At 49.1% G+C, this 20,806-nt stretch overlaps 2 protein-coding genes across 2 annotated transcripts in view; both read left to right on the top strand.

Annotated features, from left to right (window-relative positions):
* The window catches only part of LOC130480039 (dual specificity protein kinase CLK2), a 67,858-nt gene that overhangs the window by 35,810 nt on the left and 11,242 nt on the right, over positions 1–20,806 (top strand). The gene's annotated exons all lie outside the window — the stretch shown is intronic.
* LOC130480040 (complexin-3-like) lies at positions 893–5,386 on the top strand. Its single transcript, XM_056852447.1, has 3 exons — positions 893–1,047; positions 3,665–3,752; positions 5,180–5,386. The coding sequence occupies exons 1-3, from the start codon at positions 893–895 to the stop codon at positions 5,384–5,386; spliced, it is 450 nt and encodes a 149-aa protein (XP_056708425.1).

Raw genomic sequence — 20,806 nt, forward strand, 5'->3', positions numbered from 1 at the left:
GGATATCGTTTCCTTAAGAGGACTGTGAGTTGGCCGAAACTTTCTTCTGCGGTGATCTGATCAGAGGCACTGGATCTGCTGGCTTGGAGTGTTGTTTCTCATGCGTCGCTTGCAGATCAAGTTATCAACGGCGTACGATTCCAGGGCTCTCTAAACAAAAGGAAGGCAACCAAACCAGTGTTGTCCCTGGCACTTCTTTCTAAGCAGGGGCGTCACGAGCATAGAAAACTGTACTGATGATTGACAGGATGGAAATGGGGAGTGGTAGGTTGTCTGGGGGGGGGAATTGATCCAAAGTGAACAGATTTGTTGCTAAAATAGGCAAGCATCTAGTGAGGCTAGGGTTGCCAGGTCCCTCTTTGCCACCGGCAGGAGGTTTTTGGGGCGGAGCCTGAGGAGGGCGGGGTTTGGGGAGGGAAGGGACTTCAATGCCAGAGTCCAATTGCCAACACGGCCATTTTCTCCAGGTGAGCTGATCTCTGTAATAGCAGGAGATCTCCAGCTAGTACCTGGAGGTTGGCAACCCTAAGTGAAGCCTTAATGGGGTGCATTGCAGTAGTCTAGTCTATGGTTTCTGAGTGCACATTTGACTATGTGACCTTTAATGGTTCCAAACATCCTTGTGTCCAACAGATAGGGTCGCCAGCTCTGGGTTGGGAAATACCTGGAGATTTTAGGAGCAGAGCCTGAGAAGGGCGGGGTTTGGGGAGGGGAGGAACTCCGATGCCATAGAGTCCAATGGCCAAAGTGGCCATTTCCTCCAGGGGAAGTGACCTCTGTCACCTGGAGATTAGTTGTAATAGCAGGAGCTATCCAGCCACCACCTGGAGGTTGGCAACCCTATTCTGATGGGCCCCCTCTCTCTTTGTCCTTCATTCCAGCCCTCTTCCTTATGGGATCCTCCGTGAAATTGGCATGTGGTGCCCCAGCCAGGCAGTTGTTGTGCTGTATCTCGGCCGACTTCCCCAGGGACAAGGACTCCAGCATCCGCCCCAGCAAGGACCGAGGCCAGCAGCGACCACAGTGGACCAACAGCCCGAAACAGAAGTAAGTCCCCAGCTCTTTCCTTCTCGCCGGGTGAATGTAGAATCGAGGGGTCCTTCTGTTGCCTCCTCTCTATGACAGACCTTCAAGTACCTGAATATGGTTATCATCTCCCCTCTCAGTCTTCTCCTCTTCAGGCTAAACATAAACCAGCTCCTTCACCTTTCCTCATAGGTCTCCAGGCCCATCTTTGTTGCCCTCCTCTGGACACATTCCAGCTTGTTTGGCCAACGCCTGCCTCTTCATAGCAACCATAGACTTCCTTAGTGGTCTCCTGTCCAAGTACTAACCAGGACTGACCCTGCTTAGCTTCCCAGATCTGATGAGATCAGGCTAGCCTGGGCCATCCAGGTCAGGGGGTGTGCTTAAAAAAAAAAACTTTAGGTGTATCCCCGTATGTTCCAACTGATCTTATTTTCTGGCCCCTGGCAAAATCGCCGCTTCTGCGGTCATCCTTTTTTTGGGGAACCTTTCGTTAAAACATTATTCACGTGTGTTGCTGGTGTCGCGTCACTTCAAGACTCAGCTTCCTCGGCAGGAACGGCAGAAGTTAAATCTCAGCAAAGGCAACTGATGCGTCTTGTCTCTGAGCGCAGACCTTTCTCAGCATCTGTGCATGAACACGAAGGTGCCGCGCATAGCTGACCGTGTCGCCGTTTAGGAAGGCTTTGAATGGCTGATAACTTATCACAGCATGATTCTCTTCTGGCGGATCTTTAATCCAGAGAACAAACACCCAGGGCTTTTAAATCAACAGAAGACAGGGTGTTACAGAATCGATGCATGCACCCATGTAGTCATGCTGGGAAGAGCTGTCATCAGTGCGCAATAGTGGAGGTTTCAGACATGATCTTTGGGATGAGAACTGGGGTGTCCGTTCCGTATTTTCAGAAAGATCACGATGGATCACAACACCGTATTTTCAGATGTGAAAGGGTGGAGAGTGTATATACCCTAAAAGTTGCAATGTATGCATTGGTCCATAATAGAGCTATGACAGAGATAGCCCCAGGCTAGCCTGATCTCGTCAGATCTCAGATGCTAAGCAGGGTCGGCCCAGGTTAGTATTTGAATGGGAGACCACCAAGGAACACCGGAGTCATGACGCAGAGGCAGGCGATGGCAAACTCCCTCTGAACGTCTATTGCCTTGAAAACCCTAAGGAGTTGCCTTAAATCAGCTGTGACTGTTTGGAGGGTGGAGTCTATGGCGTTGTACCTTGCTGAGGTCCCTCCCCTCCCCAAACCCTGCCCTCCTTAGGCTCCACCCTCAAAATATCCAGGTATTTTCCCACCCAGAGCTGGAAACCCTAAGGCCCCACCTGGAGGTTGGCACCCCCACGCGCCACGCATCTGATGGAATGATTTTATGACTCTCATGAACTCTTACGTTTTGGAATCAATGTAAGCCTTTGCCTCAAGACTTCTGTTTTATTTAGAATAATACAGCAAATTTAGAATAATACAGCAATAAACTTAATGTGATCAGGGCATCCACAGCAAACGTCTTTACAGATAGGGCTGCCAGGTCCCTCTTCGCCACCGGCAGGAGGTTTTTGGGGTGGCGTCTGAGGAAGTGGGGGTTTGGGGAGGGACTTTAATGCCATAGAGTCCAATTGCCAAAGCAGCCATTTCCTCCATGGGAACTGATCTCTATTGGTAGGGTTGCCAACCTCCAGGTATCGGCTGGAGATCAGTTGTCTTAGCAGGACATCTCCAGGCTGAGCGCGTGGCCATGCGGGCCCACCTCCTGTGTTCTTTCTGTTGGGATTGTGTTCCTATAATGTTATTATATGGCTTTAACCAGTAAAATTGTTTATATGGATTGTAATTACTGAGCCTTCGTGCTGTTTGTTTACGCCAGCAGCACCTGGTGGTTGGCAACCCTACCGATAGAGATCAGTTCCCCTGGAGAAAATTGGACTCTATGGCATTGAAGTCCCCTCCCCCGCAAACCCTGCCCTCCTCAGGCTCCGCCCACAAAAAACCTCCCCTTGGTGGCAAAGAGGGACCTGGCAACCCTATCTATCGGCGGGAGATCAGTTGTAATAGCAGGAGATAGCCAGCTATTACCTGGAGGTTGGCAACCCTATTTACAGAGCTCCCCAAGGACAAAAGCTGAGGTGCCAAACAGACCTCTCTGTGGATGGGGGGTGGGGGGCACCCAAAAGGTCCTGTCTGGTCACTACCTGCTCAGCCTCTGGAGACAGGGGAAAAGAACAGTTTAGATGGCACAAGGTAGTCTTTTGGGTCCTGTCGATCATGCAGATCCAGCGACTGGTTGCCTGTTTTGCCTAAGATATGCTGTTTCTGTAATAGAGAAGCAATGCAGGCATTTGAAGTCATACAACTGGACGGTCATACTGGGCCTCTCTGATTTGGGAGATTTTTGCCTGTCCTGAGGACTCGAATCTTGCTTTAAGAAATAATAATAATCCGATGCGGAGATTCCCAGGACTGAATTCCACTCCCAGTACCAATTTATTCACTAGCTCCCTGTAGTTCCGCAAAGTTGTGGAATACTTTTCCACCTCCCCATTTGCTCTCGAGTGGAAATCCCCAAAGCAGAAGACCTTCTCCCCGCCCGGCTCTGAGTCTGTTCTGTTATCGCTTCCCCACAGAAGCAAGCGGGAAGAAGTCTTCACGCAAAAGAAGGCTGAGCGCGCGGCCATGCGGGCCCACCTCCGGGAGAAATATCAGCTGCCCAAGGTAAGAAAGTTCATGCTCCTATGCTAGGAGAGTGGGTGAGAGAACCAGGCTGGGTGAATGCGTATAGCAGGGATCCCCAACGGGGTGCCTGTGGGTGCCATGGCGCCTACCAGCACCTTTCCTGGCGCCCGCCAAGTGTTTTTAGAAAGTGGGCGGGATCCAGGTAGGGCTTTTGCCCCGCAAGGTTTCTGAATGACTATTGGAGATGTGATTGGCTGTGCAGATTTTTTAAAAAGTTGCTTTGGCAGCAGCTGCCAGCACAGCACAAGGATCTATACTGTGTTACTGAAGTTAAGCAGTGGCAATAATTTTGTGGCTGGCTCCACCTCCCGCAGCAGCCATTTTGTTGCTGCGCCCACCGTGCCGTGTCAGAATTCCAAATGTGCCCGTAGGCTCAAAGGATGGGGACCCCTGGAGGTAAGGTTGCCAACCTCCAGGTAGTGTTTTAGCAAAAACAACCTATTATAGTGTAAATCAAATTGCAAAAAGTTGCAAGTTTTGCTGTACCGGTACTACCCTCCTGGACGAACCTAAGGAGGAAAAAAAAGTAAGAGCACATAGCATAGGAATTTCATCATTAAATGTAGAACCTTGATATGAAAACCTGGCAAAGGTTATAATAGCTTGTTTTGGTTATAATACAAGCCCTGGAGGTTGGCAACCAAAGAATTTCAGTCTAGAGAAGCCCTTGAGATTGGCAAACACTCTTTCCTCCAGGCCATTCTTGGAGGGTGGCAACAGAGAATTTTTCTCCAGGCCAGTCCTGGAGGTTGGGTACTGAGGTTTTTTTCCTCCTTAGGTTCGTCCAGGAGGGTAGTAACAACAAAACTTGCAACTTTTTGCAATTTGATTTACACTATAATAGGTTGTTTTTGCTAAAACACTATCATTCTAACAACCTAGGTTCTTCTTTTTGAGGTGGTAACCTCCAGGTAGTAGCTGGAGATCTCCCACTATGTCAACTGATCTCCAGCCGACAGAGATCAATTCCCCTGGAAAAAATGGCCGCTTTGGCAATTGGACTCTATGGCACTGAAGTCCCTCCCCTCCCCAAACCCCGCCCTCCTCAGGCTCTGCCTCCAACATCTCCAGGCATTTCCCAACCTGGAGATGGTGATCCTACCTGGAGTACAGAATCAGATTTGGATCTGGGGAGGCTGGATTTTCACCTCTGCCAGGGGCTAGCTGCAGGCTCCTGGCCATGTTGTTTAGCCTCTCTGGCCCTAGTGATGACCTCATCATGGGTGGCAGTAGAAGGAGCAAGGTTTATTTAGCCTTGGGCCCGTCTCTCTCTCTCTCTCTCGGCCGATCCTACCTTACAGGGTGGTTGTGTGAGCATAAAACGTATGCTTCCCTGAGCCTTTGGGCAGAAGGGTGGGATAAAAACGCATTCGACTCATTTCATTGTTCCTTGTTTCTCTCCCAAGAGCCGGACGGATAAGAAGCAGATGGCAGCAGCCGGGGGCAAGTTGGCGCTCCCCAAAGACCTGCTGGCTATCGTGAAGCCCAAGGGCCCCTCGGAAGCCGGCTCCCTCTTCCCCAGCCTCGGCGACCTGGATTTCAGCTCCTTCCGGATGACGGCACAGAACGCCATGCGGTCTCTGCAGCGTCCGGTGCAGTGCCCTGTCATGTGAGCGGACCCTGAGCCTCGGGGGTCTCCCTGACAAATCATGTGCCACGTGGACGCAGGTCTTCTTGGCTGGGATTGCCGACGCCTCGAAGATCCCCCTGGGTTTGGGGAGGAGTGGGCTTGCTGAACTCCTGCAGGCCATCTTGGTCCTGCTGCCCTATAGTTCTAGGGGAAACTTAAGTGTGTGTGTGTGTGGGGGGGCTTTAAGTCTTTGAGACCCACCTTCTGGAAGTTAAACTTTGGACAGAACAGCAGCTGGCCCAGCCAGGGAACACATGAAGCTGCCTTACACTTAGGATTGCCAACCCCCAGGTACTAGCTGGAGATCTCCTGCTATTACAAGTGAACTCCAGCCAACAGAGACCAGTTCACCTGGAGGAAAATGGCCACTTAGGCCATTTATGGCACTGAAGTCCCTCCCCTCCCCAAACCTCGCCCTCCTCAGGCTCCGCCCCAAAAACCTCCCGCCGGTGGCGAAGAGGGACCTGGCAACCCTAACTTACACTGAATCAGACTTTTGGTCTGTCAGGGTCTGTATTGTCGACTCAGACTGGCAGCTGCTCTCCAGGGTCAACGTAGTGTAGTAGTTAAAAGCAGCGGACTCTAATCTGGTGAACCGGGTTGGTTTCCCCACTCCTACACATGAAGCCAGCTGGGTGACCTTGGGCTAGTCACAGTTCTCTCTGAACTCTCTCCGCTCCATCTACCTCACAAGGTGTCTGTTGTGAGGAGAGGAAGGGATGGAGATTGTAAGCCGGTTTGATTCTCCTTAAAATGTAGAGAACATCGGCATATAGAAACCAACTCTTCTTCTTCTTATGCACATCACGTACTACCAGATTCTTAAACTGGAGATGCCAGGGATTGAACCTGGGACCTTTTGCACACAAAGCAGAGGCTCTATCATTGAGCCTTGGCCCCTTCTTAAAGAGTCATACCCTCTGCATCTTGTGACGTCCCAGCAACCTAAGGATATTACCATTGCCAACTTCTCCCCGTCCACTCTCTCCAAACCATGCATAATTTTATAGACCTCTATCATGTCACCCCTCAGCCACCTTCTTTTCAAGCTAAACAGTCCTAAGCATCTTAACCGCTCCCCATAGGACAGTTGCTCTAGTCCCTAATCTTTTTGGTTGCTCTTTTCTGTACCTTCTCAAGCTCTGTAATATCCTTTTTTAGGTGTGGTGACCAGAACTGTACACAGTATTCCAAGCGTGGTCTCACCATAGATTTGTACAAGGGCAGTATGATATCAGCAGTTTTATTCTCTATTCCTCATCTAATTATGGCCAGCATGGAATTTGCCTTTTTTACAGCAGCCGCACACTGGGTTGACATCTTCACTGAGCTATCCACTACCACCCCAAGATCCCTTTCTTGGTCTGTCGCTGCCAGCACAGATCCCATCAGTGTATATGTGAAGTTGGGATTTTTTGCCCCAATATGCATCACTTTACACTTGCTCACATTGAATCTCATTTGCCATTTTAATGCCCATTCTTCCAGTATGGAGATCCTTCTGGAGCTTTTCACAGTCCGATTTTGTTTTAACCACCCTAAATAATTTGGTGTCACCTGCAAACTTGGCTACTTCACTGTTTAACCCCAACTCCAGGTCATTGATGAACAGGTTGAAAAGCACCGGTCCCAACACAGATCCCTGAGGGACCCCACTGCTCACATCCCGCCATTGTGAGAACTGACCATTGATTCCTACTCTCTGCTTCCTATTTTTCAGCCAGCTCTCAATCCATAAGAGGACTTGTCCTCTTATCCCATGACTGTGAAGTTTGCTTAGCAGTCTTTGGTGGGGGACTTTGTGTATTTGAATTTCCAAAAATCTTTTGACAATGTCCACAGGCTCATTTCTGTCCACATGCTGAGCTCCCTCCCTCCCTCCCTCCCCCAAATCTCCAGGAATTTCCCAACCTGGAGTTGGCAACCGTAAATGTGGACCTGCTCATCTGCCGTTTATGCAACTGGAATTCAATGGGCTGGGAGTAGGGCTGCCAACCTCCAGGTAATAGCGGGAGATCTCCTGCTATTACAACTGATCTCCAGGCGACAGAAATCAGCTCCCCTGGAGGAAAATGCCCCCTTTGGCAATTGGACTCGATGGCATTGAAGTCCCTCCCCTCCCCTCCTCAGGCTCCACCCCCAAAATCTCCAGGTATTTCCCAATTCACAACAGGCAACCCTAGTTGGGAGACATTGGCTCAGGGGTAGATTGTGCAATTTGTGTGCACAAGGGCCTGGGTTCAATTCCTGATAACTCCATTTTCAATATCTTGGAGAGCAGTTCTGGGCGAGCGGTTTGCTTAGACCCTAGTGGGCTGGTATTAGTCTGGGTAGCCCATTTTGGCCTTGAGAGACTCCTATTTTGGCCCCCTGGTATAAGGCAGCTTCTGACAAAGACAGCTTTGACTCTTGAAAGCTCCTGCCCCCAAAATCTGGTTGGTCTCTAAGGTGCTATGCGACTTGCATCTAACTGTCCTTACATCCCACTTTCCTGTCTTCATTTGGGGTGATGCTGTTTTAGAAAAGGGATAGTGTAGTCACAAAGAAGCCAGAGGTGGTCGGATTGACTCCCTCATTTCAATAAAATGTTATATCTCTTTCTTCCTTGTCTCTTTATTATTCTTATGAATTGAGGATGGGGGAGGGGGCATCTACTTAGGTTTTCCAGACGTGAGGTTGGGCTTGGAGCCCTCCTGGAGTTACAACTGTCCTCCAGACTATAGCGCTCACTTCCCCTGGAGGAACTGGCTACTTAGGAGGGTGGATTTTATGGCATTATACCCTGCTGAGGTCCCTCCCCCCCTAGGGTTGCCAACCTCCAGGTAGTAGCTGGAGATCTCCTGCTATTTCAACTGATCTCCAGCAGATAGAGAACAGTTCAGCTGGAGAAAATGGCCGCTTTGGCAATTGGACTCTACAGCATTGAAGTCCCTCCCCAAACCCCGCCCTCCTCAGGCTCCACCCTAAAAACCTCCCACTGGTGGTGAAGAGGGACCTGGCAACCCTTCCTCCCTCTCCATGTTTCCAGGAATTTCCCGTCCTGGAGGCGGCAGCCCTCTGAATGCTGATAAACTTCCTTTAGTTCGATGGCACATGAGAACATAAGAAAGGCCCTGCTGGATCAGATCGAGGCCCATCGGGTCCAGCAGTCTGTTCACACAGGGGCCAACCAGGGGCCTCCGGGAAGCCCACAAGCAAGACGACTGCAGCAGCACCATCCTGCCTGTGTTCTACAGCGCCTCATATAATAGGCATGCTCCTCCGATCCTGGAGAGAATAGGGATGCATCAGGACTAGTATCCATTCTGACTAGTAGCCATGGATAGCCCTCTCCTCCGTGAACACGTCCACTCCCCTCTTCAAGCCTTCCAGGCTGGCAGCCATCACCACATCCTGGGGCAGGGAGTTCCACAATTTAACTATAAAAACAAGAACATAAGAAAGGCCCTGCTGGATCAGACCAAGGCCCATCGAGTCCAGCAGTCAGTTCACACAGTGACAACCAGGTGCCTCCAGGAAGCCCCCAAACAAGACGACTGCAGCAGCACCATCCTGCCCGTGTTCCACAGCACCTAAAATAATAGGCATGCTCCTCTGATCCTGGAGAGAAATGGTATACGTCATGACTAGGTATTCATTTGGACTAGAGGCCTTGGATAGCCTTGTCTTCCATTAACATGTCCACTCTCCTCTTAAAGCCTTCCAAGTTAACATAAGAAAGGCCCTGCTGGATCAGACCCAGGCCCATCAAGTCCAGCAGTCTGTTCACCCAGTGGCCAACCAGGTGCCTTTAGGAAGCCCACAAACAGGACCACTGCAGCAGCACCATCCCGCCTGTGCTCCACAGCACCTGATATAATAGGCCTGCTCCTCTGATCCTGGAGAGAATAGGTATGCATCATGCTTAGTATTCATTTTGACTAACAGCCACGGATAGCCCTCTCCTCCATGAACATATCTACTCCCTCTTAAAACCGTCCCAGTTGGCAGCCATCACCACATCCTGGGGCAGGGAGTTCCACAATTCAACTATGCGTTATGTGAAGAAATACTTCCTTTTATCTGCTTTGAATCTCTCATCCTTAGGGTTGCCCGGTCCCTCTCCGCCACCGGAGGGAGGTTTTGGGGGCGGAGCCTGAGGAGGGCGGGGTTTGGGGAGGGGAGGGACTTCAATGCTATAGAGTCCAACTGCCAAAGCGGCCGTTTGCTCCAGGGGAACCGATCTCTATCGGCTGGAGATCAGTTGTAATAGCAGGAGATCGCCAGCTAGTAGCTGGAGGTTGTGTGAAATAATAGTATCAAGCTTACTAAGTTATATGCAAAAGTGTGATTATATTATATACAAGTGCAAGGAGCCAACAATGATAAGGATACATACATGAACATGAACATATATATACATATATATATATACATGAACATATATACAAAGATAGAATGTAGCTAGCGCTACATTCTATCTTTGTATATATGTTCATGTATGTATCCTTATCATTGTTGGCTCCTTGCACTTGTATATAATATAATCACACTTTTATAATATAATATAATCACATAATAGTATCAAGCTCACTAAGTTATATGCAAAAGTGTGATTATATTATATACAAGTGCAAGGAGCCAACAATGATAAGGATATGTACATGAACATGAACATGTATATATACATACATGAACATATATACAAAGAATGTAGCGCTAGCTACATTCTATCTTTGTATATATGTTCATGTGTGTATCCTTATCATTGTTGGCTCCTTGCACTTGTATATAATATAATCACACTTTTGCATATAACTTAGTGAGCTTAATTCACAGTGAGCTTGACACTATTATTGATACTATTATTATTAGTGAGCTTGACACTATTATTTCACACAGCTTGCCTATTTAGTATCGGTGCTTTCTTTTTGCGAAGTACCTGGAGGTTGGCAACCCTACACATCCTCCACCTTCAACAGACAACCCCGCACCTCCTTTTACAGCGGCAGTCTACCTCCAACGGGGGCGGTGGCGGGGGGGGGGGGCTCTCAAGAACGTCCAACCCCAGGCACCGCGCATGCCCCAATCGCGCTCCCCGGCCCACGAGAACTACAACTCCCGTCAGCCTCCACGGCAGGTCGCTCCGAACGTCCCCTGCGCGCGACGCGCCAGCCTGGGCGTCAGGGAATCCCCTCCCTCTCCGCCGGGGACGTGCGCTCTCCCGGCAGCCAATGGGCGTTCAGAGCCTCGCAGTGCTGGCCGAGGGAGCGGACGCAGTGGAACCCGCGGCGGAGGGGGGCAGGCATGGCCCTGAACAGCGGGGGAAACCCCTTCGAGGGGGACACGGGGAATCCCTTCCAGGTGCGTCGGGGGGCGGGGCGGGGCCCCTTCCGCAGCCTCGCCCCCTTGGGGGACTGTGGCGCCGGGGTAACTGGGGTCCTGCCCCGGCGTGGACCAGAAATGGGGGTAACTGGGAAAGGGCAAAGAGTCCAGTAGCCCCTTAAAGACTAGCAAGAATATTTTCTGGCAGGGTATGAGCTTTCGTGAGCCACAGCTCACTTCTTCAGATACAGCTTAGAATGTGAATCCATCTGTCTTTAAGTAGAAGAGAGTGAATTCAGACAAGGATCAGTATTCAAAAAGGGCAAGAGTCCAGTAGCCCCTTAAAGACTAACAAAAATATTTTCTGGCAGGGTGTGAGCTTTCGTGAGCCACAGCTCACTTCTTCAGATACAGCTTAGAAGGTGAATCCATCTGTCTTTAAGTAGAGGAGAATGAATTCAGACAAGCATCAGTATTCAAAAAGGGCAAGAGTCCAGGAGCACCTTAAAAACTAACAAGAATATTTTCTGGCAGGGTGTGAGCTTTCGTGAGCCACAGCTCACTTCTTCAGATACAGCTTAGAATGTTAATCCATCTGTCTTTAAGTAGAGGAGAGTGAATTCAGACAAGCATCAGTATTCAAAAAGCGCAAGAGTCCAGGAGCACCTTAAAGACTAACAAAAATATTTTCTGGCAGGGTGTGAGCTTTCGTGAGCCACAGCTCACTTCTTCAGATACAGCTAGAATGTGAATCCATCGGTCTTCACTCTCCTCTACTTAAAGACAGATGGATTCACCTTCTAGCTGTATCTGAAGAAGTGAGCTGTGGCTCACGAAAGCTCATACCCTGCCAGAAAATATTTTTGTTAGTCTTTAAGGTGCTACTGGACTCTTGCCCTTTTTGACTACTGCAAACAGACTAACACGGCTACCCACTGTGAAGCATCAGTATGTAAATGTGAATAGCAGGCGTGACTAGGGGTAACTAGGGTTTGTTGGGACTTGTATCCTCATTTCCTGCGGGGTAAGCCTAGGCCCAGCACGGAGTAGCGGGACTCAATTCCTGCTCCCCCTGCGGTGTAGGTTTCTCATTTTCACCCCGATCTTTCCGAGGTAAAGACAGAAGCGGGGCATTGACTTTCCCCTGATGCCTAGGTTTCACGTCGCTGGGCGTGTGCTTATCCTGCCTCTGGGCTAGATGAATGGAGGAGTGTCTTGGGTGACTGTGGCATGGGGTAACTGGGGTCCTGCCTCAGTATGGACCAGAAACCGGGGTAACTAGGAAAGGGCAAAGAGTCCAGTAGCACCTTAAAGACTAACAAGAATATTTTCTGGCAGGGTATGAGCTTTCGTGAGCCACAGCTCACTTCTTCAGATACAGCTAGAACGTGATCTGTCTTTAAGTAGAGGAGAGTGAATTCAGACAAGCATTAGTATGTAAATGTTAACATTATGTAAATGTGACTAGGGGTAACTAGGGTTTGTTGGGACTTGTATCCTCAGTTCCTGCGGGGTAAGCGTAGGCCCAGCACGGAGTAGCGGGACTCAATTCCTGCTCCCCCTGCGGTGTAGGTTTCTCATTTTCACCCCGATCTTTCCGGGGTAAAGACCGAAGCGGGGCAGCTTGACTTTCCCCTGATGCCTAGGTTTCACGTTGCTGGGCGTGTGCTTATCCTGCCTCTGGGCTAGATGAATGCAGGAGTGTCTTGGGTGACTGTGGCTTTGGGGTAACTGGGGTCCTTCCTCAGTATGGACCAGAAACCGGGGTAACTAAGGTTTGTTGGGACCTTTATCCTCAGTTCCTGCGGGGTAAGCCTAGGCCCCGCACGTAGTAGGGGGACTAAATGTCAGCCCGCTTCCTGCTCCCCCTGCGGTGTATGCTTCTCATCTTCATCTTTCCGGGATAAAAACAGAAGCGGGGTAGTTTGACTTTCCCTTGATGCCTACCTAGGTTTCAGGTCGCTGGGCGTGTGCTTATCCTACCTCTGGGCTAGATGAATGCCCAAGTGTCTTGGCGCTTCTCCTATACCTACCCTTCTGGGGTAGTTGCATTGAGCAAGACCATGGGGGTAATGGACTAGGGAAGAAGCAGCCTCGTGGTAAATTGATCCGTTTACGGGGGCTGGGTTTTGCTCTCTTTCCCTTCATCCTACCCTGTCATCTCCTCCAAGGTTTCTGCTCCGTTTCTGCTCCATCACTGGGTTAGGTCTAGTTTCTATTAGCGACAGAATCCCCGAGTATTGGGAGGAAATACCCTCTAATTATGTTTTGGAATTACTTTATTCTGGGGTAATTGAGTATTACAATAATCGGGGCCTTGTCTTTCCTTGGGGGGGGGGGAGATATTGGTGCAGTAAGATACCCTGTCTTTTTACTGCTGCAATACCATGTTCTCCATTGTTTAGCATGCCATGTTATAATAGATTGTTCAGACGACAGCTCTGTTTCAGTTTCTGTATTTCCTAGGCCTGTTTGATTATTTATTAGCTGTATCGGCCTGTTGACTGCCTTGATTTATGTTGTGTAATCTGCCTCGACTCTCACTGAGAAAGGCGGACCGTAAACGTAAATAAATTTTTAAAATGTCCCTCCTGTGTTGTCCGAGGCCTTGCCGGGTTCTGCTTCCATCTCAGTTATACACATTAAGCCCTCGGCTTATCACGAGGGCCTTGCCTTGAAGGATCGCTGTTAATCCTGGCTGCTGCCGTTTCCCTAATTTTGTGTCTGCTGAATTCGAGTTGGCTAATTTGGGGGCCAGCTGTGAGGTCAGTGCCTCCGGTCCTTAACCTTTCCTGGCAATAAGTTGATTCCAGGGGGTTAATCCTCCATCCTGCTAACTGTGTAAAGCGCCGTCGAGTCACAGGGGAGGGGCTGTAGCTCAGTGGCAGAGCATCTGCTTGGCATGCAGAAGGTCCCAGGTTCAATCCCCGGCATCTCCAGTTAAAGGGACTAGGCAGGTAGGTGATGGGAAAGACCTCTGCCTGAGACCCTGGAGAGCCGCTGCCGGTCTGAGTAGACAATGCTGACTTGGATGGACCAAGGGTCTGATTCAGTATAAGGCAGCTTCATGTGTTCACAGCCGATTTATGGTGACCCCAGCAAGGGGCTTTCAAGGCAAGCGAGAAGCAGAGGTGATTGGCCATTGCCTTCCTCTGCAGAGTCTTCCTTGGGGGTCTCCCTTCTGAGTACTGACCCCGCTTAGCTTCCGAGAGCTGACAAGATTGGGCTATACCGTGCCCTAGGTTTGAGGCTGCTGGGTATATTCTTACACTGTGATATCTTTGCGCCTCCCCTTGAACACATGAAGCTGCCTTATACTGACCCACACCCTCGGTCCATCTAAGTCAGAATTGTCTACTCAGACCTGCAGCGGCCCTCCAGGGTCTCAGGCGGAGGTCTTTCACATCATCTACTTGCCTAGTTCCTTTAACTGGAGATGCCGGGGACTGAGCCTGGGACCTTCTGCATGCCAAGCAGAGGCTCTACCACTGAGCCACAGCCCCTCCCCAAGACACAGGAACACATGAAGCTGCCTTATACTGAATCAGACCCTTGGTCCATCCAAGTCAGTGTTGCCTACTCAGACCGGCAGCGGCGCTCCAAGGTCTCATCACCTACTTGCCTGGTCTCTTTAACTAGAGATGCTGTGGATTGAACCTGGGACCTTCAGCATGCCAAGCAGATGCTCTACCACTGAACCATGGCCCCTTGGAGATAGATGATGGCGTTTGGATTTCTCCTATACCAAGCCTTCCAGGTCTTTCTGGGAATGGTTGCCTGTGTTTGGAAAAAAGATGGATCATTAGTCATGTTTTTTAATCAAGTATTCAATAACTACCCCTAGACATATCTATTAGCCTGATAAATAACCGCAGATCGTCCATATTCTGAGGCAGCCTATCTCTCTCTCTCTTTTTTTTTTTTTTGAGGCAGCCTATCTCTTGATAATGAATACCGAGGGCTGTTTTTGTCTTCCTTATGGGCCTCCTAGAGGCACCTAACTGACCGCTGGTGAAAACAGGATGCTGGGTTAGAGAGATGTAAGGTGGGGCTGATAGTCCTTAGCACTTATTCTCTTTGAGTAAAGACTACCTTGAGGAGGTCAGGCATTTTTACTGGACATCTTCGCTTCCTAATTTGGATTGCGTTTTCCATTTTTAAAAATTCGCCTTGAGTCTCGGTGAGAAAGGTGGCCTATAAACGAAGTAAATAAAAATAAGTGTGTTAAATATAAATAAACGATGTCTAGCAGTAACTGGGAAGGGGCTTATTGGGGAGATGGAGCATTCTGCCCTTTTGCAATAGGGCTCTCGGGGGCTGACCTCCACTCTCAGTCCTCAGGACGTGTCGCATCAGTGCCCCTCTTGGTGGTGTAAAGCGCCGTCAAGTCGCAGCCAACTTACAGTTGACCCCATAGGGTTTTCAAGGCAAGAGACAAAGAGAAGTGGCGTGCCATTCCCTTCCTCCATGTAACAACCCTGAACTCCCTTGATGGTCACCCATCCAAATACTAACCAGGACCAACCCCGGTTAGCTTCCATGATTGGGCTAGCCTGGGCTATCCAGGTCAGGGCACCCCCCTTAGGGTAATTAGAATCGTAGAGTTGGAAGGGGCCATACAGGTCATCTAGTCCAACCCCCTACTCAATCCAGGATCAGCCCAGAGCATCCCTGACAAGTGCTTGTCCAGCCTCTGCTTGAAGACTGCCAGTGAGGGGGAGCTCACCTCCCACCCCCCAGTAGCTGATTCTACTGTTGAACAACTCTTACTGTAAAAACGTTTCCCCTAATATCCAGCCGGTACCTTTCTGCCCTCAATTTAAACCCATTATTGCGAGTCACTGGAAAAGACAGTCGTGCTAGGAAAAGTTGAGGGTAGCAGGAAAAGAGGAACACCCAACGTGAGATGGATGGACTCAATAAAGGAAGCCACAGCTCTCAATTTGCAAGATCTGAGCAAGGCTGTCAAAGGTAGGACATTTTGGAGGACGTTGATTCATAGGGTCGCCATGAGTCGGAAGCGACGTGGCAGCACTTAACATGCACACACACACATTGCGCGTCCTCACCTCAGCTGCCGACAGGAACAGCTCCCTGCTCTCCTCTGAGTGACAGCCCTTCAAATGCTTCAAGAGAGCAATCCTGTCCCCCCTCATCCTCCTCTTCTCCAGACTGAACATTCCCAGGTCCCTCCGCCTTTCCTCATAGGGTCTCCAGGTCCCTGGTCGCCCTCGTCGCTCTCCTCTGCACCCGCTCCATTCTAGCCACATCCTTTTTGAAGTGAGGCCTCCAAAACTGCACACAGGACTCCAGGTGCGGCCTGACCAATGCGGTGTACAGTGGAACTATGACATCTTGCCTCTGTTGATGCACCCCAAGATCGCATTAGCCTTTTTTGTCACTTCATCACACTGGTTGCTCATAATTGAATTGACATCTCTCTCTTTCTCTGTGTGATATTTTCTAAGTTATCTCTGCAGCCCTTTCCCAAGCTGAGGCAGAATCCCCGTTACCGCTTGGATGCAATTTGGCTCCCTCCGTTTACTTTGCGATTGCGAAGGAGAATCCTGTCACGGTTGGAGAGATTCCTGGAATGCTTTCCCCCGGCTTCTTGGCCCTGGTCCTAATCTTGAGGGCCAACGTTTGTGCCTGGAAACAGTGTCCCTTCGCTCCCATGGCAATGAGTAACTGCCCTTGATCATGTTTGCCTTGGGCGGGTCTCGGTGTCTCACTTCTTCAGAGAGATGGGGGGGTTTTCACGCCACCTTGGAAACCTCCCTTGGTAATCCGCCAGCAGCTTTCCTGGTCCCAGATATGAATGAGGAAGCTGTGGGTGCTGGCTGCTCTTTCTGTCCATGCTCAGAGGCACTTAAGGGTTTAATCGTGACGGCATTGTGAACACATGAAGTTGCCTTATTCTGAATCAGACCCTTGGTCCATCAGAGTCAGTATTGTCTACTCAGACCGGCAGCGGCTCTCCAGGGTCTCAGGCGGCGGTCTTTCACATCACCTACCTGCCTAGTCCCTTTAACTGGAGATGCTGGGGATTGAACCGGGGACCTTCTGCACGGCAAGCAGATGCCCTACCATTCCACAGGGAGGTTTGGAGTGGATGTGGGTCTTGTATGCTTAGTTGTCAACACAAACTGGCGAGCCGGCCTTTGTGCTGCTGCCGTGCTTATGGGCTACCAAGGGGAAACAGTTTGTGGGTGTTCGGAACACAGGATGCTAGATTAGGTAGACTTTTGGTCTCAACCTGCCGGACGAGTTTAATAAAGTGTTCGATAACCAGGCCTAACAATCCCTATTAACTGTATTAAATAACCAGGCCTAACAATCCCTTTTAACGTGTTATTTAAAAGTGGTTCCTCTTTGTTCTGAGGCAGTCTACCTTACAATATCAGACAATGAGGGCTATTCATGCCCTTTTTTGTAAGTATTCCAAAGCTGAGCACTGTTGGAAGCAGGATACTGGGTTAGATACTGATCCTTAGGCGGTTTAGTTTGTAATTCCACACTGGGGAGGGGCATATTTGGTCCCAATCCCCCAGATGAGGCTAGTTCTTGGTAGTTAGAATCATAGAGTTGGAGGGGACAACCAGGGTCATCTAGTCCAACCCCCCTGCACGATGCAGGGAATTCACAACTACCTCCCCCACATGCCCAGAAGATGCCCAAGATGCCCTCCCTCTCATGATCTGCCTAAGGTCACAGAATCAGCATTGCTGACAGATGGCCATCTAGTCTCTGCTTTAAAACCTCCAGGGAAGGAGAGCTCACCACCTCCTTATTCTTTTCATATAAAGGCAAGAAAGCCCATGTGGTGTAGTAGTTAGAGTGACTAGGATTTGGGTTCAAATCCACACTGCCACAAAGTTTGATGGATTTCTTCCCCCAGCCAGTCATCCCCTCTTGGCCTAACCTACTCACAGGTTGGTTGTGAAGCTAAAACAGAGATGGGGGGACCATGTAAGACACGCTGAGCTCCTGTCCTTCTGATGTTTTTATCCCACTCTTCCTACAAGGCGCTCAGGGTGTTGTAAATGGCTTTCTGTTATCTTCGCAACAACCCTGTCTGGTAGGACAGGCTGAGAGAGTGATTGTCGCACGGTCCCCAAGCAAGCTTCAGAACTGAGGGGAGGTTTGAAATTGGTTCTTCCTTGTCCTCATCTGACTTACTCTGTGGAGAAAAGGGTGGAATTAAAAATGTATTAGATGTATAGGTAGGAAGATCTATCTTGAAACAGTTTTTTTAAAAACTAATTTAGTTGAGTGGTAGGACAGATACATAGAAGTCTGTTAATTTTACCTGTTTTGTCTGGCATACTAGCCTCAAATAAAATTTATTTATTTATTTAGAAGTCTGTTAAGCTACCAATATTGGGGTGTAGGGACAGGGAGGAAAAATCCCTCTTTCTCATGATGTTAGAACTCAGGGTTGTCCCACTATTGCAATTGGCACTAGATTCTAGAAAAAGGAAATTATTTTATCCTACACTGCAGAATCCGTGGAACTCTTTGCCACAAAATGTGGCAACAACCACCAGCTTAGAGGTTTTCTTTAAAAAGAGAGAGTTAGTTTTTGCCTTTGATACCCAAATGAGGTAAATTGTTTTATTGTGGTTTTATCCTGCCTGTCTACAAAAGAGTGGTAAACAGATTAAAACATTTTTAAAAGCACCTTCAGAAACCAGGCCTTAACCGCCCTCTTAAAGCCCCACTTACAAAAGCAGCCATAAAACCCAACAAGAATCTACCATAGGAGAATGCATATCAGTAAAGCCAGTGTGTGTGGTGGTTAAGAGCGGTGGGGTCTAATCTGGAAAACCGGGTTCGATTCCCCACTCCTCCATATGAGCGGCAGAGGCTGATCACACAGTTACACTCTGACCATATGCGATTCAGCTATACAACCTTCCTCAGTGGTCTAAACAATTACCATTCCAGACTACAAAATATATACATAAATTTCTAAAATTCTTTATGACTATATGTGTGTTGTGTTTGCAGGATAACAAATGATATATAACTGCAAAACTTCTTCTTCTGTCTTAGGCTTCCATACCGATGGGAAACTAGTCCCTGTGCGTGTTTCCCTCTTAGAATCATCGAGTTGGAAGGGACCACCAGGGCCATCAAGTCCAACCCCCTGCACAATGCAGGAAATTTACAACTACCTCCCCCCCCACACCCCTAGTGACCAGAAGATGGCCAAGATGCCCTCCTTCTCATCATCTGCCTAAGGTCATAGAATCAGCATTGCTGACAGATGGCCATCTAGCCTATGCTTAAAAAACTCCAGGGAAGGAGAGCTCACCACCTCCCGAGGAAGCCTGTTCCACTGAGGAACCGCTCTGTTAGAAAATTCTTCCTAATGTCTAGACGGAAACTCCTTTGATTTTAACATCCCCTCTTGATTTTAACATCCCCTCTTAAATGAGGGGATGTTATATTTCGGCCATAAAGAAAGTTGCCAACATCTCATAGTCATGAAATAATCTTAAAGTCTGGAGTAGTTGATTTGGGGATGGAGCCCGGGGAGGACAGGGACCTCAGTGGGGTACAATGCCATAGAGTCCACCCTCCAAAGCATCCATCTTCCCCAGGGGAACAGATCTCTTTAGTCTGGAGATTAGCTGTCATTCCGGGGGATCCTCAGATCCCACCTGGAGGCTGGCGTCCCTAGCTTCTGCCTGCCCACTAGTCTTGCTTCGCTGAAGGCAGGTACTTTGAGAACATCCATGTCCAGGAGCAGCCTACCCATGACTGCTGAATAACAAGGGGAGTGTTCTTGGTTCAGTGCGCTTCCCAGAAGCATCTGACTTGCCACTGTTGAAAACAGGAAACCGTTCCAGAGGGAACTTTGCTGACTCCACAACCACTTTCACGCTGACTGTGCTACTAACAGCTGGTGAGCAGTTGGGAGGACCGGCTTTGTAGAGGCAGTGTGGGGTAGCGGGTATAGAATCATAGAATAGAATCATAAAGGTGGAAGGGACCACCAGGGTCTCTAGTCCAACCCCCTGCACAATGCAGGAAATTCACAACTGCCTCCCCCCCCACACCACCAGTGACCCCTACTCCATGCCCAGAAGATGGCCATGGTGCCCTCCCTCTCATGAAATGCCTAAGTCTTAGAATCAGCATTACTGACAGATGGCCATCTAGCCTCTGCTTAAAAACCTCCAGGGAAGGAGAGCTCACCACCTCCCGAGGAAGCCTGTTCCACTGAGGAACCGCTCTCACTGTTACAAAGTTCTTCCTAATGTTTCGATGGAAACTCTTTTGATTTAATTTCAACCCGTTGGTTCTGGTCTGACCTTATGGGGCAACAGAAAACAACTTGGCACCATCCTCTATATGGCAGCCCTTCAAGTACTTGAAGATGGTTTTCATATCCCCTCTCAGTCTTCTCCTCTTCAGTCTAAACATACCCAACTCCTTCAACCTTTCCTCATAGGACTTGGTCTCCAGACCCCTCACCATCTTCGTTGCCCTCCTCTGGACACGTTCCAGCTCGACTGCATCCTTCTTAAACTGTGGTGCCCCAGACTGAACACAATACTCTAAAGATTAGGGAGACCTGGATTCAAATCTCCACTCTGCTATGAGCCTCCTGAGCCAGTTTCTCTCTTTCGTTCTCAGACGTACCTACCTCCCAAGGTTGTGGTGATGATGAAATGGAAGAAGGAGATCTCTTGAGTTCCTTGGGTGGAAAATGAGACAAAAACATACTAGATATGTTGAGTTCTGAGTTCAGTTTCAGTCACCTTTATTGGCATGATAATAATAACAAGAGTGCATACACGTACTCCCATCTTGCTCAGAAGGGTCTCACATACAACGATATAACTAAAACATGGCTATCAAATTAAAACTTCAGTTTTAAAACTCTTATCTCATCTGACAGTTGCAAAGTCTTTTGTTCTGGGGAATACCTTGATATCTGCCAGAAACGATGGCTGATGGGAATGTGTTTAATCTGGCTAACCTAAAGGCTCTGCGCTGGGAGGGATGGGCCAAGTTGGAGAAGTGTTCAGCCGTCGTTCTTTTTGGGAAAGAGAGGCCAAAAAAGTTAGGCGAGCAGATCTTGTTCGCT

This window comes from Euleptes europaea, chromosome 7, assembly GCF_029931775.1.
Source record: "Euleptes europaea isolate rEulEur1 chromosome 7, rEulEur1.hap1, whole genome shotgun sequence".
In the NCBI taxonomy this organism is placed as follows: Eukaryota; Metazoa; Chordata; class Lepidosauria; order Squamata; family Sphaerodactylidae; genus Euleptes; species Euleptes europaea.

What these genes read in the sequence shown, in the direction of transcription:
- LOC130480040 (XM_056852447.1), top strand. Translation starts at nt 893, where the DNA reads ATGGGATCCTCCGTGAAATTGGCATGTGGTGCCCCAGCCAGGCAGTTG. An exon ending in ACCAACAGCCCGAAACAGAA is followed by an intron (nt 1,048 to 3,664) that starts GTAAGTCCCCAG and finishes GCTTCCCCACAG; the next exon opens with AAGCAAGCGGGAAGAAGTCT. An exon ending in AGAAATATCAGCTGCCCAAG is followed by an intron (nt 3,753 to 5,179) that starts GTAAGAAAGTTC and finishes TTCTCTCCCAAG; the next exon opens with AGCCGGACGGATAAGAAGCA.